Source organism: Hibiscus syriacus, unplaced genomic scaffold (assembly GCF_006381635.1).
Source record: "Hibiscus syriacus cultivar Baekdansim isolate YM2019G1 unplaced genomic scaffold, ASM638163v2 tig00110330_pilon, whole genome shotgun sequence".
Lineage (NCBI taxonomy): Eukaryota > Viridiplantae > Streptophyta > Magnoliopsida > Malvales > Malvaceae > Hibiscus > Hibiscus syriacus.
Window position 1 is genome coordinate 993,502 of NW_024062686.1, and position 13,044 is coordinate 1,006,545.

A 13,044-nucleotide genomic window follows, 5' to 3' on the forward strand; every position below is an offset into this window, starting at 1 on the left:
TAGTACCCTACCGTTAAAATTGAACGTGTTTTAGTACTTAAACTATCAATTTTAATCTATTTTTTTAGGTACCTAAACTTTCAATTTTTTAGAAATTAAAGTTAAATTTTGAACGGGGTACTAAAATGAAACAAAAACTAAACTTTATGTATTAAACACATAATTTACCCTAAAATAATTTAGGACCAAGGGAAAAACTCAGTAAATTAATGTAAAATAAATTGTTTATCTTTGTTATCCAATAATATTATACAATTGCAACTTGGGCAATCATAATAATATAATAATGCAAACTAATATTTAAGGTTACCCTTTCTCAACCAGTAGGGGTTGGTTCAAGTAGTAAACAACTTATACAGCTTAAACAAGACTGTTGGATAGAGTATTGTAGAAACGATAATGATTCTCCCGATTTAATTTAATTTGGATAGAGTATTGTAGAAACGATAATGATTCTCCCGATTTAATTTACTCCATGGCATTAATGTAGAAGACTGTTGGAACTCCATTTTTGAAGCATCAGCTTAAGCTAGCCATTGCAACTTATTATCAAACACGGTCCAATATGACCACAGACTTCAAATCCATCCCACTCATTGGTATTTCCATTAATCCATTCATTCCTTACGGGTTTTCGATTCCTTCTTTCTCACCATTTCCATTCATTATTTTCTTTAATTCCTCATGCGCTGGGAAACAGATGTCGGTCCTCTAGTGGCCAAGGGAGACGATCGAAAAATGGGCCAAGATCCGAGCGTACGTGAAGTTGTCAAGCAACTGGATCGGGCATGCAGAGAAACCGGATTCTTCTACGTGGTATATATATTTGATTAATGCCCTTAGTTCTTTTTTCTTCGTAGTGCTGAATTCTTATAGTAATTTTCTTTATGTATGGTTGGTCATGGTGTTCCCCAGTCCCTTATGAACGAGGTTAAAGATGTGACTCGCAAATTTTTCGATCTTCCTTACGATGAAAAACTCAAAATCAAACTGACTCCCTCCACTGGGTACAGGTAATTTCTTCATTCACAATAGTAAAAGCAAGCTGTTCGCTAAGAAAATTCATGATAATAGCTACAGAGGATACCAGAAAATTGAAGCAAATATAACTAAAGGCGTCCCCGACTTGCAGGAAGCCATTGATGTGAGTGTATATATATATATATATATATAAATGAAAGCTACCCTAACCTATTAATAACATATTATTAATAACATATGTAACCAATGGTATATGCATTTTGTTCAACCGGAAACGATGGTATAATATTATTAATAACATATGTATATGTAGGCCACAAGATCCTGCAAACTTCAAACCATCAACGGAGGAGTATATCAGACTCTGCACAGGCAAGTCTCATCAGAAATTTGATTATATTGATTCGGCATTTTGGAGATTAAATGGATTTATTTGGTAACAGATCTTTCAAGAAAAATCATGAGGGGAATTGCATTAGCATTGGGTGGATCAGCAGAGGAATTTGAAGATGAAAAAGGTGGGGATCCATTTTGGGTGTTGCGTCTTATTGGATATCCTGGAAAATCACCTGCACTGCAAATCCACCAAACAACGACATCGGATGGTATAATTAATATACTACTCCAACAATATTTGAAGCAACTTTGCATCGAGTCATCAGTAATTCACCAAAGTATCGAGTTTCGGTGGCTTACTTTTATGAGGCAATTAGGGTTCTTTCATTTGCTTACAAGACAGAAATATGTGGTTAACTTTGGTGATATGATTATTTAAACAGCCAAACTTTGATAACACTGGTGGAGCCCGAGCGATTGAGTGTTCATTGTTCATTTTTATTAATCAAACTATTACTCTACTTTTCTTAGTTTCAAGGGAGGAAATGTCAGCCTGGACTGAGCATTTAGATCCTCTCTAACTTGTGTCTGAAGCCTAAATCAATCCCCTAGCATTTTGTGAACATGTGATCGGATCCTCCATGGGACAGGGTATTTTTCACAAAGCTTCAAATACTCCACCACGAGATCTGCCTCGTAGTGGGTCAAAATGCATACTATTCGAACAAGGGTTTCTTAAACTAGAGTCATGTAAGGTGGCGAGTCAAAATGCACACTACTCGAATCGGGATCAAATCGGCCAAAAACTCGATCAGATTCTTGACCATCTTTGATTATATATACATGTGTGAAGTTATCCAAGTAAGAACATGATATTAAAATTAGATTTTAATTTAATTAAATCAAATATTAAGTATTTTAGAGACATTATTTAAAACATAAAATCAATTATCTCAACTTAGAACCAAATGTTTGGTATATTTGAGATTGTAGGTTAAGGTTGTGAAATTTCTCGGATTGTGATACATGAAAATGCAATCCTGATTTACTCTTATTAACACTACATATGTATATATGTATATATATATATAAAAGATAGTATATTTTTAAAATATAGTAAAGAAATATCCAAGAAAATTAATAATTTGATTCAAATAATTGAGATGAAGTCTAAAAATTCCACTATAAGAAGACATACCGGTGTTTGTTATTTTGGATTTGGTTTTAGTAGGAAAGGGTTGAAACTATTTTGAATGAATGGTGATTAACCAATCCACCACATGTCAATGTCGCTGATGATAATAAATGAATAGACAATGGGGACAAAGGTTGACGATGAGCAAAGGCAAAGGCAGACAACAAAACTATGAACGATATGTTGGGTCCCAATCCGTCCTTAAAGGCCAGAAATTTATCGATTCTCCACCCACCCATTTTGACTTTCGCCTAACTTTCCTCTTTCTCAATTTCGACACTTTTGAGTCACCATGTACGCGCACCAAAACTTAGAAAATTAGCTTCATTAAACCAATAACAAAAGTAATAGGCATCTCATCTATAAGCAAGAATCCAAAGGAAAATAGATTAAAAGTAAACAAATTCTAACGCCAAATCTACCATTTCTTCTTCCTTTGAATTGAAGAAAGCTTGGGCAAATATATTACAGGGAAATGTTTGAGAAATCAAGGGATCTATGAAGATTCTAGGATGAGGTTGCTGGTTTCTGCAACAGAGGGAGAATGATTATGGTCGCCTTCATAGGTGACGATTAGCATCGATGGGTCATCTAAAGCTCTTTCCACATGCTTCCGAGCTGGACATCCTCTTACACTACTGCACTTGTAGTAACCCCTGTTCCAAAACCAGACAAACAGAGGAACATGTTGGGAACTGATCTCAAACTATCAACTTCGTTTATAGAAGGAAAGAGTAATTTAATTTTGTACCTGGGATGCGGAGAACCCTTGATTGGTTTCTGACCATATTTCCTCCATGAGTAATCATCCGGTGGGATATCGGCCAGCTTCAGGCTTATCGCCGGAACCCTTACAACCCTTTTCGATCTCTGCTTTCTGTCCAAGACCAAACATGAAAACACACCCAAACTCATGTAAGAAAATTACACATAAAGCGAGCTCTGAAATTGATAACTCTATAAAATGGGTATGAATATAGGATGTACCTTTTCTTAGAGCAATTGCAGCGACCGGAAGAGCCGTTGCATTTAGTGCCGGATCCCAAGTTCTCGGAGCTACACTTCCTCTTCAAAATAGAAGAAGACAAAGGAGGCTTCCCGGCAGAGGAGACTTGAGAAAGATTAGTGATTTGAAACGCAGATGAAGAAGATGGTTGCTTGCTATCAGTATCTCCCGTCACTGATGAAATAAACGAATTCCCAGCTGAAGAATATGAAAAATTGATGGTTTTTGATGAATCTTTCCTCTCTAGACCCCCATTCTGATGATGATGATGATGATGGTAAGCAGCGACCGGCGGTGGAATCTGCTTGATCGGCGTTGGGTAATAAACCTTTGTTTCCTGCTCCTGATTCGGAGCAGGGGACGGGATCGGGGCTCGTCTAAAACGGGCATGGCCGGTCCTGGTTCGACCCAGAAGAGATATAACTTTCTTGAACTTGGAAACAGCAACGTCGGCTGCAACTTTGCAGTCCATTTCTAAATCCACGGAGGATCTCGTTGAGATTGAAGAAGATTGATCATTACAAGTCTCGGAGAGTAATCTAATGAGTTTCTCGACGCTTTGAAGCCCAGAAGCAGCTTCTTGAACAGCGGGTTCTTCCACTTTCGATGTGAAAGCGTTGCTGTTTCTGTAACTCGTAATCAACTCAGTAGCCATGTCTGTAACAAAACCATTCAAAGGGGGAAAAAAGTGAAAAGAAAATGAAGAGATAAGTGCCGTTCATAAAGAGAAGGGGTGGACTTATGGTCAAATTACGTGACTAAGCTGTCATCTGCTATTTATTTATTGAAATATCTTAATTTTAATAATCTAGGGTTTTAGTGGAGGGAACATTGATTTACTTACAATTTTGTCTTCATCTGATTATTGTGGGTTAATTTGGTCTTAACGAAGGAAAAGTTGGGTCAAAACGTCAGATCTATGATAATAATTAATTAATTATATTAATTTTCAATCAGAATAGTTAGTTAATTATAGCAGAGTGAGCAAAAAGTTGTTGCCAGCATGAAACAGTTGACTTTTATTCTTTTTAGCTATTTTTTTGACCTTTGTCAATTTCCCACTTGTGTGATGTACAGTATGGCCGAATAAGGACAATAGGATGGATTAGAATTTAAGTTTTTAATTGAGTCAGTCAATTTATTTTTTACTTTTTAACGTTAATTTGATGGAAAATAATTAAATAAATAAATATGCATTTTTTTTAAAATAATTTCGTTATTATTTATTTTAAAAAATATTTTATTTAAAAATGTATTTTTAGAAGTTAAATAAAGCAAAGATTGATCACTTCTTTTTGAAACAAAACTTATTACGTATAAGGACCTAATAAGTAATAATATATATTCAAGCAAGATGAACACATAAAATTTTATGTTAGGGTTAAATTTAAAATTATAAAATTTAAAAAAAATAAACTTAAATTTATAAAATTTTATAGACGAAAATAAATATTTAATAAATAATATATAAAAAATCTAAAATATATAATAGTAGGGATGACAACTCAACCTGAACCCGAACGGTTCCGACCTGACCCGATCGGATCGGTTTTTTAAAAAAAAATTGGGGTCGGGTCGGGGTTAGGGTGGAAAAAATCCGACCCGACCCGAAAAATATATATACTTTTATTTTATATATTTAGGAATAATTACAATAATACCACTCTATATATATTTTTTTTTTCAATTAAGTTATTGATTTTATTAAATAAAAATATTTTTTTATTTCGGGTCAGGTCGGATTTTTAAATTATATATTCAGATCGGATCGGATCGGGTGAAACATTAATTTTTTCGGGTCAGATCGGGTCATGGGTGGAGGACCCTTTTTTTCTAGGGTCAGGTCGAGTGTCCCAAAAACCCCCCCCCCCCCCCGATTCATTGCCATCTCTATATAATAGTTTTAAATTTTAGGGACTACTGTGCCCACCTGCCCCGCCTAAGTCCATTCACACTCAAGCCAGAATAAAGTTGATAGTTTCCTTTAATGTCAATCTAAACTTGTTTGAAAAATAAAATAAAATAAAATATCAAATCTGGTTTTCGAAATAAGGTGTGAATTGTTTTTAAAAGTATGTTAAATGTTTGATGTTGTAAAAGAAGAAAAATTATTTGAAAAACTTAATTTATAACGATACTATATAATATTATATTTAAATTGGTTAATCAATAAATAATCAATGATAATTATATTCATAAAATAAAATAAAAACAAAATTCTATTGGCTTAATAGGATGAGACTATAAATCCCTTAAATAAGGTCATAAATTCGAATCTTAAAAATTGTTAATAGAGTAAAAAGACATTTCCTAAGCGTTTTTTTCTCTCTCTGCCCTGGTCTCTTTTTTCTTACACTAGCAGGTGGTGGTACTAGCTTTGATGTTGGTAGCCCTCTCTAATATTTTCTTTTTATTTCGCATATTTATCTATTTTTTTTAGAATAATTTTATCTTTATGACACGAATTTTTTTCTTTCATAACACATTTTTCTCTACTTTCATAATACGTTTTTTTTGTCTTTTAGCACTTTTTTTTTATTTTCATATAAGGTTAGATTTGACATCGTCACGACTGATTAAGATAACGCTAATTTGTTATTTCGTTGGTCTTCCTTACTCTGGACCCTCGAATTATATTTGGATATGTAACTTGCGATCGCATATAATTATCTAGTGATGCTTGGCTCTGATTTGCATTTCGTCGTGGTTTTTTAGTAGTTTAAACCCCTTATTGTGATTTATTTGTCGTAACAGTCAGATTTATTCGTATCTACCAATTGTTCGAGTTTTTTATGAGATTTTCATCTTTTCCTTGTATGGTCCTAATATGATATTGAGTGACTAATTTTTAATTATTTTAGAAAAAAAATTCTCAATATGTCTCTAATTTATGATTTTATCGTAAATTTTATTATAATTATAATTTTTTTTATTAATAAAATTAGATGATTTTATTAAAAAAGAAAAGAGACATTTCCTATAATCCTTGCAAAATCAAATTGGATGCAAAGATCTTATTCCTTGAAATTGACATTTCCCATAATAATTTAAATTTTCTTGGATACTAATTGCATGAGAACTTGACTTTGACCACTACTCTATTGTGTTGTGTGACTCTTCATCCACCACATGGAGATCAAGAGATGAATTCGCAGAAAATGGACACGTGTCTTTTCCTATAATGCTCTTTTCAAAGTCATCTCAATTAATAATAAAGAATAATATATTCTCAAATTTTAGAATTTTTTATTTTATTTTCAACATTTGCATACACTATTATTTCTCTAAATTCTAAATGGAATACTTTTGGAGAGGAAAAAAGAGAGATTGCAATAAAATATAATAATTAAATTATAAAAGTTAAACCTGAACTGCCCGTCTTTGAAAATAAAAATAATAATTTAAGGGAAAGTTCAAGTTATGCAGCCGCCGACTCATAATGGCCGGCCGCCGGAGGGGACCGCAGTTATTTCATCAACACCGGTTCTGGAAAGACCAGGTTCACCCCCGACTCAGAATAGAGATTTGAAGAAGGCCCGTAGAATTAGTTTTGAAGAGGGTAGTTTACGTAGGGAGGAACCGACTGATATAGAGGTTGTTGAGGGGATGAAGACGTTGGTGGAACCCGCCCTGTTGCCGGATGGAGGAGTCTAGAACAATCAGATGAGGGATTCTAATCCCAAGCATTCTTATGCGCATATGGTGGCAAGTGGAAACGCTGGAAATATGGCCTCTCAATCTTTCTATGGGGCGGATGATATTGAAGTCCGTGATGAAGACTGTGTTATTGATGATTCCGGTCCGATAACCATGATCAAGTTTTCGGATCGCGTTCATGATCAGATTGATCAATCAATGAATCAGGTTCTTATTATCCGTTTGCTGGGCCGTTCAAGTGGTTATCGAACTTTGTTGAGCCGTATTATGTTACTCTGAAAACCCGTAGGTAATTTGGAGCTTGTTGGCTTGGACGATAGTTAATTCTTGGTGAAATTTGAGAATAATGCAGACTATGTCAAGGCGCTTACGGAAGGCCCTTGGACTATCTACGGCAGTTATTTGACGGTTCAGCAGGGTTTTAAATAGCGTTCGCGATCGTGTTTTCGGTCGCATTGTGTTTATCACGGTTGCGGATATAACGGCTACCATCTCGGTCACTACGGATGTCGCGGTCGTGAATTTTTTAAAATTTCGCACAACTTATACTAAAACATATAATTATAATTATAATGAGTCATTTTCAATATCTTTAGAATGTTTTCTAAACGAAAATGACATATATATAATATATTTTAATCAAATAGAATACTTTAAAAATTCGATGATAGGGTAAGATAATTAATAATGAGTTGATGACATTGTGAATACATTATTATTTAAAAGAAATAAGCTGTTCAATCATTAATGTAAGAACATAAAACTATGACGTATAATAATTAAAGCCGCAACAGGACTAAATTGAATAGAATTAAAATAAAAGTATAAACTTAAAGAACACAAATTTAGGATTAAATTAAATAAAAATTAAAGTTTATATTCTAAAATAAAGATTAAATTCTAAATTCTAAAAGATTTGAGGGATGATAAATTAATATATCCCTTAAAATATTTAAGAATTTATTAAAAAAATTTAAAAAAATAGAAAATAGGAAATATAAGTAAACGGCCTGTAGACACGTTATTTCATCCCATCTCACATTCATTCATATATTACATTTACTTATTTTTTTATTTTTATTACATGTTTCAGGCCTAAACAGATGGCCCAAGCCCAATACCAATGAGTCCAGCAAATTCATGTGTGACCCAGCCAAGACCCAAACCCGTGCAGACTTAGGGTTTCCAAAAAACCTAGTGTCGCATGCCAAGCCCCGTCCATCAGCGCCGCAACTGTCCCCGTGCGAGAATCCTCGTGTCCCACGTCTCACCAGGAGCCTATCCCCGGTTATCTCGACACCAGTTCCCGATCCCCTCGGCGCAAGGAAAGCACACGTAAGCACATGAGATACAAGCAAAGTAACGTGCATTAGTGGGACTCCAAACAACCAAACCGAGTCTTACTCGGAATCAATCTCTAAGGACAGTTTATTTCTTATACTATAAATAAGATGTAATCCCCATTGTATTTGGGTACACGGTGGATATACGAAATAGCAGCAAAAATACACAGGCAAAGCAGTGAACCAAATCGTTTTGTGCCAACTTCGAAATTGAATAAAAAGGGTAAGCATACTCTACCTCGTTCGTTACTGTCGATCTCGCATGAGTGCTGTGATTTCCTTCTTTTGCATGTTGTATCTCCCAGATTTAAGCATTGAAAGCCGATGACCGGAGTAGGGGTGTACGAAAATTTCTTTTCTAGATCTACACCCCCACGAGGCTTATTTTAGAAAATGGTGGTGTTTTTTGTGACGAGGGTGTTGTGGGCTTTCAAAAAAATTGAAACTTTTCAAGGTTTTCCGCCGATGAACGGCGGTCGACGCCGTTCAACGGCGGCCGGCGAGGCGGCACGGGGTGGCCATAGTGGCCGAAATCTGGAATCGGGGACCCTGTTCTTCAATCTCGAAGAACAGGCGAGAGAATGCTGTGAATGGGGGGGAAGGCTCACGGCTTGAGGTGTATCAAATGAAAGAAATAAATTTTTTTTGAAACAATTTTGGATTTCATACTGGTGACCCGCGCGTTTTATAATAAAATAGGGTAAACTACTCTTTTGATCCCTCGTCACCTTTAAAGAGTTATTTCACCCCCAAATTGAAATTAATCCGTAATATTTCTTTGACTTTTGACCTCTATCCTGTAGTTCTTTCAATTTAGTCCTTTTTCTGGATTTTAGTTTTAATCATCTTTTTATATTACATATATAATATTTATATATATTTTATATTATTATTAGTTTTTTTTATTTTTCAGTTTCGTATATATGTATTATTAATATTTTATCATTTTACTTATATGTTATATTATATATATATATATGTATATGTTTTGTATTTTATCTTATTATTTCCTTACTTTTTATTACTATAATTATTTTCATTATTTAATTTTTCTATTATTTAATTTTTCTATTATTATTATATATATTTTTCATCTCTCCCATATTTAGCTATTATATATATATGGTATTAATATTATTATATGTTTTTATTAATTTTACTTATTTGACTTTATACGCTATTATTTTACATTTTTTTATATATACATATGTACATTTTATTTAATTCTTATCATTTTGCATTTGTATATATTATTTTAGTTCACTTTTATTATGCTTTCCTTATTTATTTATTCCTTTCTTTTTCCGTTTTATTGTGTCTTATTTTCTTATTTCTTTATTCTTTCATTTTTTTACCTTATCACATGTTGTCATACTTGTCTTCATTTTTATTTCCTTCATGTTCTATATCTCCATGTCGATTATGTTACTTTTGGTGTATCATCTATTGTTATTTTTGTTCTTTATTTCGTTTTCTTTATCTTTCAATTTTAATTCATTTTCATCACCTTTTCTAATATGCATTTTGGCTCCTAAAAGGTCACTTTCAAATCAATCAATTGTAAGTAGTCGAGATCGCTATTTTACCTCTTAATTTAAATTTACAATTTTCTTAAATTAAGACAACTGGAAATTACGTAGTAACGAAAGGGCGGTTCAAGGGTGCTAATCCTTCCTTGACCGTAACCGACTCCCGAATCCGACACATTTTTGGTAAGATGCAGATCAAGTAATAAATAAGGTACCTGATTAACCTATTTACTTTTTTTTAAAATAAATGATCGGTGGCGACTCCAATCCACATTTTTCAAGTCGAAGCCCAATTCTGGGGCCCAACCAAAAGACGATTGCGACACGGCCCAAAAACAATATACTTATTGTTTTTTGAATTAAAAATCAAATATAAAAACAAAAGAACTTACCAGAAGTTATTTAATATTTTAATATAATTTTAAGTCTTATATCTCTATTCTCTTCTCACTTTTAGGTTTAACCTTTCGTTTTTCATAGGAGCTGAGGAACATACTCTAGTATATTTTTCACCGGCGACGAAGCTCATAAGACTCATGATTTTCCTCAAAATAGCTTTGTTTTGTCGGCTTGTTCTCTTTTAGGTTTGATCTTTACCTTGATGACCTGTAACCGGTGAGTCTTCCTGATGATGTGTTTTCTATTTTTTCTAGAGTTTAAGAGTTTTTTTGAGTGATAATTTCAGCTTTTTTACATTTTATTCCGATGGTGAGTCTTTTCCGTTTAGATCTTTGCGTTTTTGGGTGAGAATTCTATTTTTTTTCTAGTAACGGTTGAAAACGGTGATAGCGCTCCGTTATCGGCGCTATCCACCGTTATCCCGTTAAATTGCGGGCGTGATGGACCGTTACCGGCGTGAATCTATTACCTACCGCTAAACTCAACAATATCGATTTCGGACGACGGCGCGACCGTAAAATAACGGACGCGATCGCGTTTGCATCCCGCTATTTGAATCCCTGCGGTTCAGCGTTGAGTAGGTCATTCTCGATATCTGAAAAGCACCCGTCTCAGATCCTGGCGTGGGTCAGACTACATGGTTTGCCATACATCAACTACTCTAAATCTTTATTTCGTAGAATTGCTGACGCAGTTGGCAAGGTTGTGCGGGTGGACTACAATACCCAGACAGGTGGTAGTTGTACTCTCAACGCTGGTAATTTCTTTTGTTAAATAACATATATATAATCTGGTAATTTTAAAATTTATTTTTTAAAAAAATATTAAAAATATTATTATATTTATAAAAAAATATTTTTTTTAAATTATAAAAAAGTCCAAAAATTCTTAAAATCCTCAAATCCTAATCCTAATCCACCGTCACCATCCTTTACAGTCACAACTGTCGTCGTCGACGTAGTCGTTGCCATCCTCTTAGTTACACGCCACCGTAATTGCCTCCAATTGGCTGTTGGAATCGCGTGGGATTGTAATTTTCATCTTAGGGTTCGTGGAGTATAAAATGTAGATTCTTCTATCGGTCACGATTTTATATGGATTTTGGTTGCCGGGGGAGGTGAGGTCGAGTGAAGCTTAGTCGATGGCAAAGAGCGGCGGTCGACATGGGTTTAGGGGTTGAAATGAATATTTTCAAAGTTTTTAGGTTATTTTGAATCTGTTTTTTTAAATATAAGTATAATTTTAATTTTTTAATTTTAAATAAAATGTTTAAAATTATCATATTTTGACACGTGTCACTTAACGAAAAAAATTGATGTCGTTGATGGCCCAAACATCTAAAGTTGTAACGTTTGTAACGTTAGGCAATGAGATCTTTCAAAAATTAGTTTAGACACATATTCATGAAAAGTGTTATAGTTTAAACACTTATTTTATAATTAAGCCTATAAACAAATTAAGGGTTTATTTAATTAGTTGTATTTATTTTGGGAGCAGAATTGTAAGAGAAGAAATTGGATGGAATTGTTATGTTTGCGGATGATAGTAATATGCACAGTATGGAACTTTTTGATGATATCCAAAATGTGAAATGGTTCGGGGCAGTTTCGGTCGGAATACTTGCTAACTCGGCTAATTCCGATGAGATGGCCAATCAGAAGAAAGAGGAAGAGGAGAATCCCCCAATGTTGGTTCAAGGTCCGGCTTGTAACGCGTCTAATATGTTGGCGGGGTGGCATACGTTTAACACGTCGCCCTTTGCCGGAAAAAGTTCTGCTTATATTGACGGCAGAGCAACCGTGCTGCCTAGGATGTTGGAGTGGTCGGGATTCGTTTTAAATTCTAGATTGCTTTGGAAAGATGGAGATAAGCCGGACTGGATTAAGGGCGTGGATACATTGGATGGGGATATCGAGAACCCATTGAGTTTGAATAAAGACCCTTCGGTGGTGGAACCAGTTGGAAGCTTTGGACGTCAAGTTTTGCTCTGTTGGCATCGAGCTGAAGCTCGTACTGATAGCAAGTTCCCTCCTAGGTGAATATCTCGTACCATTCTCTTTATATTAGAATTGTGTCGCTCATTATTTTGCATGCCATGCAGATGGATAATAGACCCACCTTTGGGGATCACCGTTCCGTCAAAACGCACTCCATGCCAGATACTCCCCACGAACTCCCTGCTAATGGAAATCCAGTGATAGACCTCCAAGAACCAACGGCCAAACATACTTCAAAGACAAGAACATCCAGATCAAAACGTCCAAGAAAAATAACGCACGATGAAGCAAAAGCAGACAGACGCACAGAGGCGTTTTGAACAAAACTTAGCCAGGAATCTATACTATGCCCGAGTTGCAACTGCAGCACCGAGAAACTAGAGTAACAAGGGAGAATGCAGATGGTCTTATTGGGTGTTGGGTTGGGTGCGCATGGATAAGCACCTCTCACTGCAGGCGATTTTATGCATGCATCTCTCTTATGTCCCTCTCGAGTTCCGGCTACCTTTTTCCTTTTTCTTTTTCCAGCTATAGTTTCTTGGGGTGCTTGGTTATCTGCTTCACTGAGGAAATATGTAAGCTGAGTCATCGTTTTTCTTCT

At 34.8% G+C, this 13,044-nt stretch overlaps 2 protein-coding genes and 1 pseudogene across 2 annotated transcripts; 2 read left to right on the forward strand and 1 right to left on the reverse strand.

The window, feature by feature from the left end:
• The first annotated feature begins 565 nt into the window (after positions 1–565).
• On the forward strand, positions 566–1,898 carry LOC120119077 (annotated as a pseudogene).
• A 1,057-nt stretch (positions 1,899–2,955) lies between these two features.
• Positions 2,956–4,232, reverse strand: LOC120118981 (probable WRKY transcription factor 15). The gene is made up of 3 exons (XM_039138889.1): positions 3,500–4,232; positions 3,264–3,389; positions 2,956–3,168 (listed from the first exon to the last, which is right to left on the reverse strand). Exons 1-3 carry the CDS (start codon positions 4,171–4,173, stop codon positions 3,009–3,011), a joined length of 960 nt encoding a protein of 319 aa, XP_038994820.1. The 5' UTR covers positions 4,174–4,232; the 3' UTR covers positions 2,956–3,008.
• A 2,949-nt stretch (positions 4,233–7,181) lies between these two features.
• Positions 7,182–12,644, forward strand: LOC120119078 (beta-1,4-xylosyltransferase IRX14-like). The gene is made up of 5 exons (XM_039138970.1): positions 7,182–7,437; positions 7,528–7,593; positions 11,018–11,203; positions 11,953–12,481; positions 12,548–12,644. The coding sequence occupies exons 1-5, from the start codon at positions 7,182–7,184 to the stop codon at positions 12,642–12,644; spliced, it is 1,134 nt and encodes a 377-aa protein (XP_038994901.1).
• Positions 12,645–13,044: the final 400 nt, after the last annotated feature.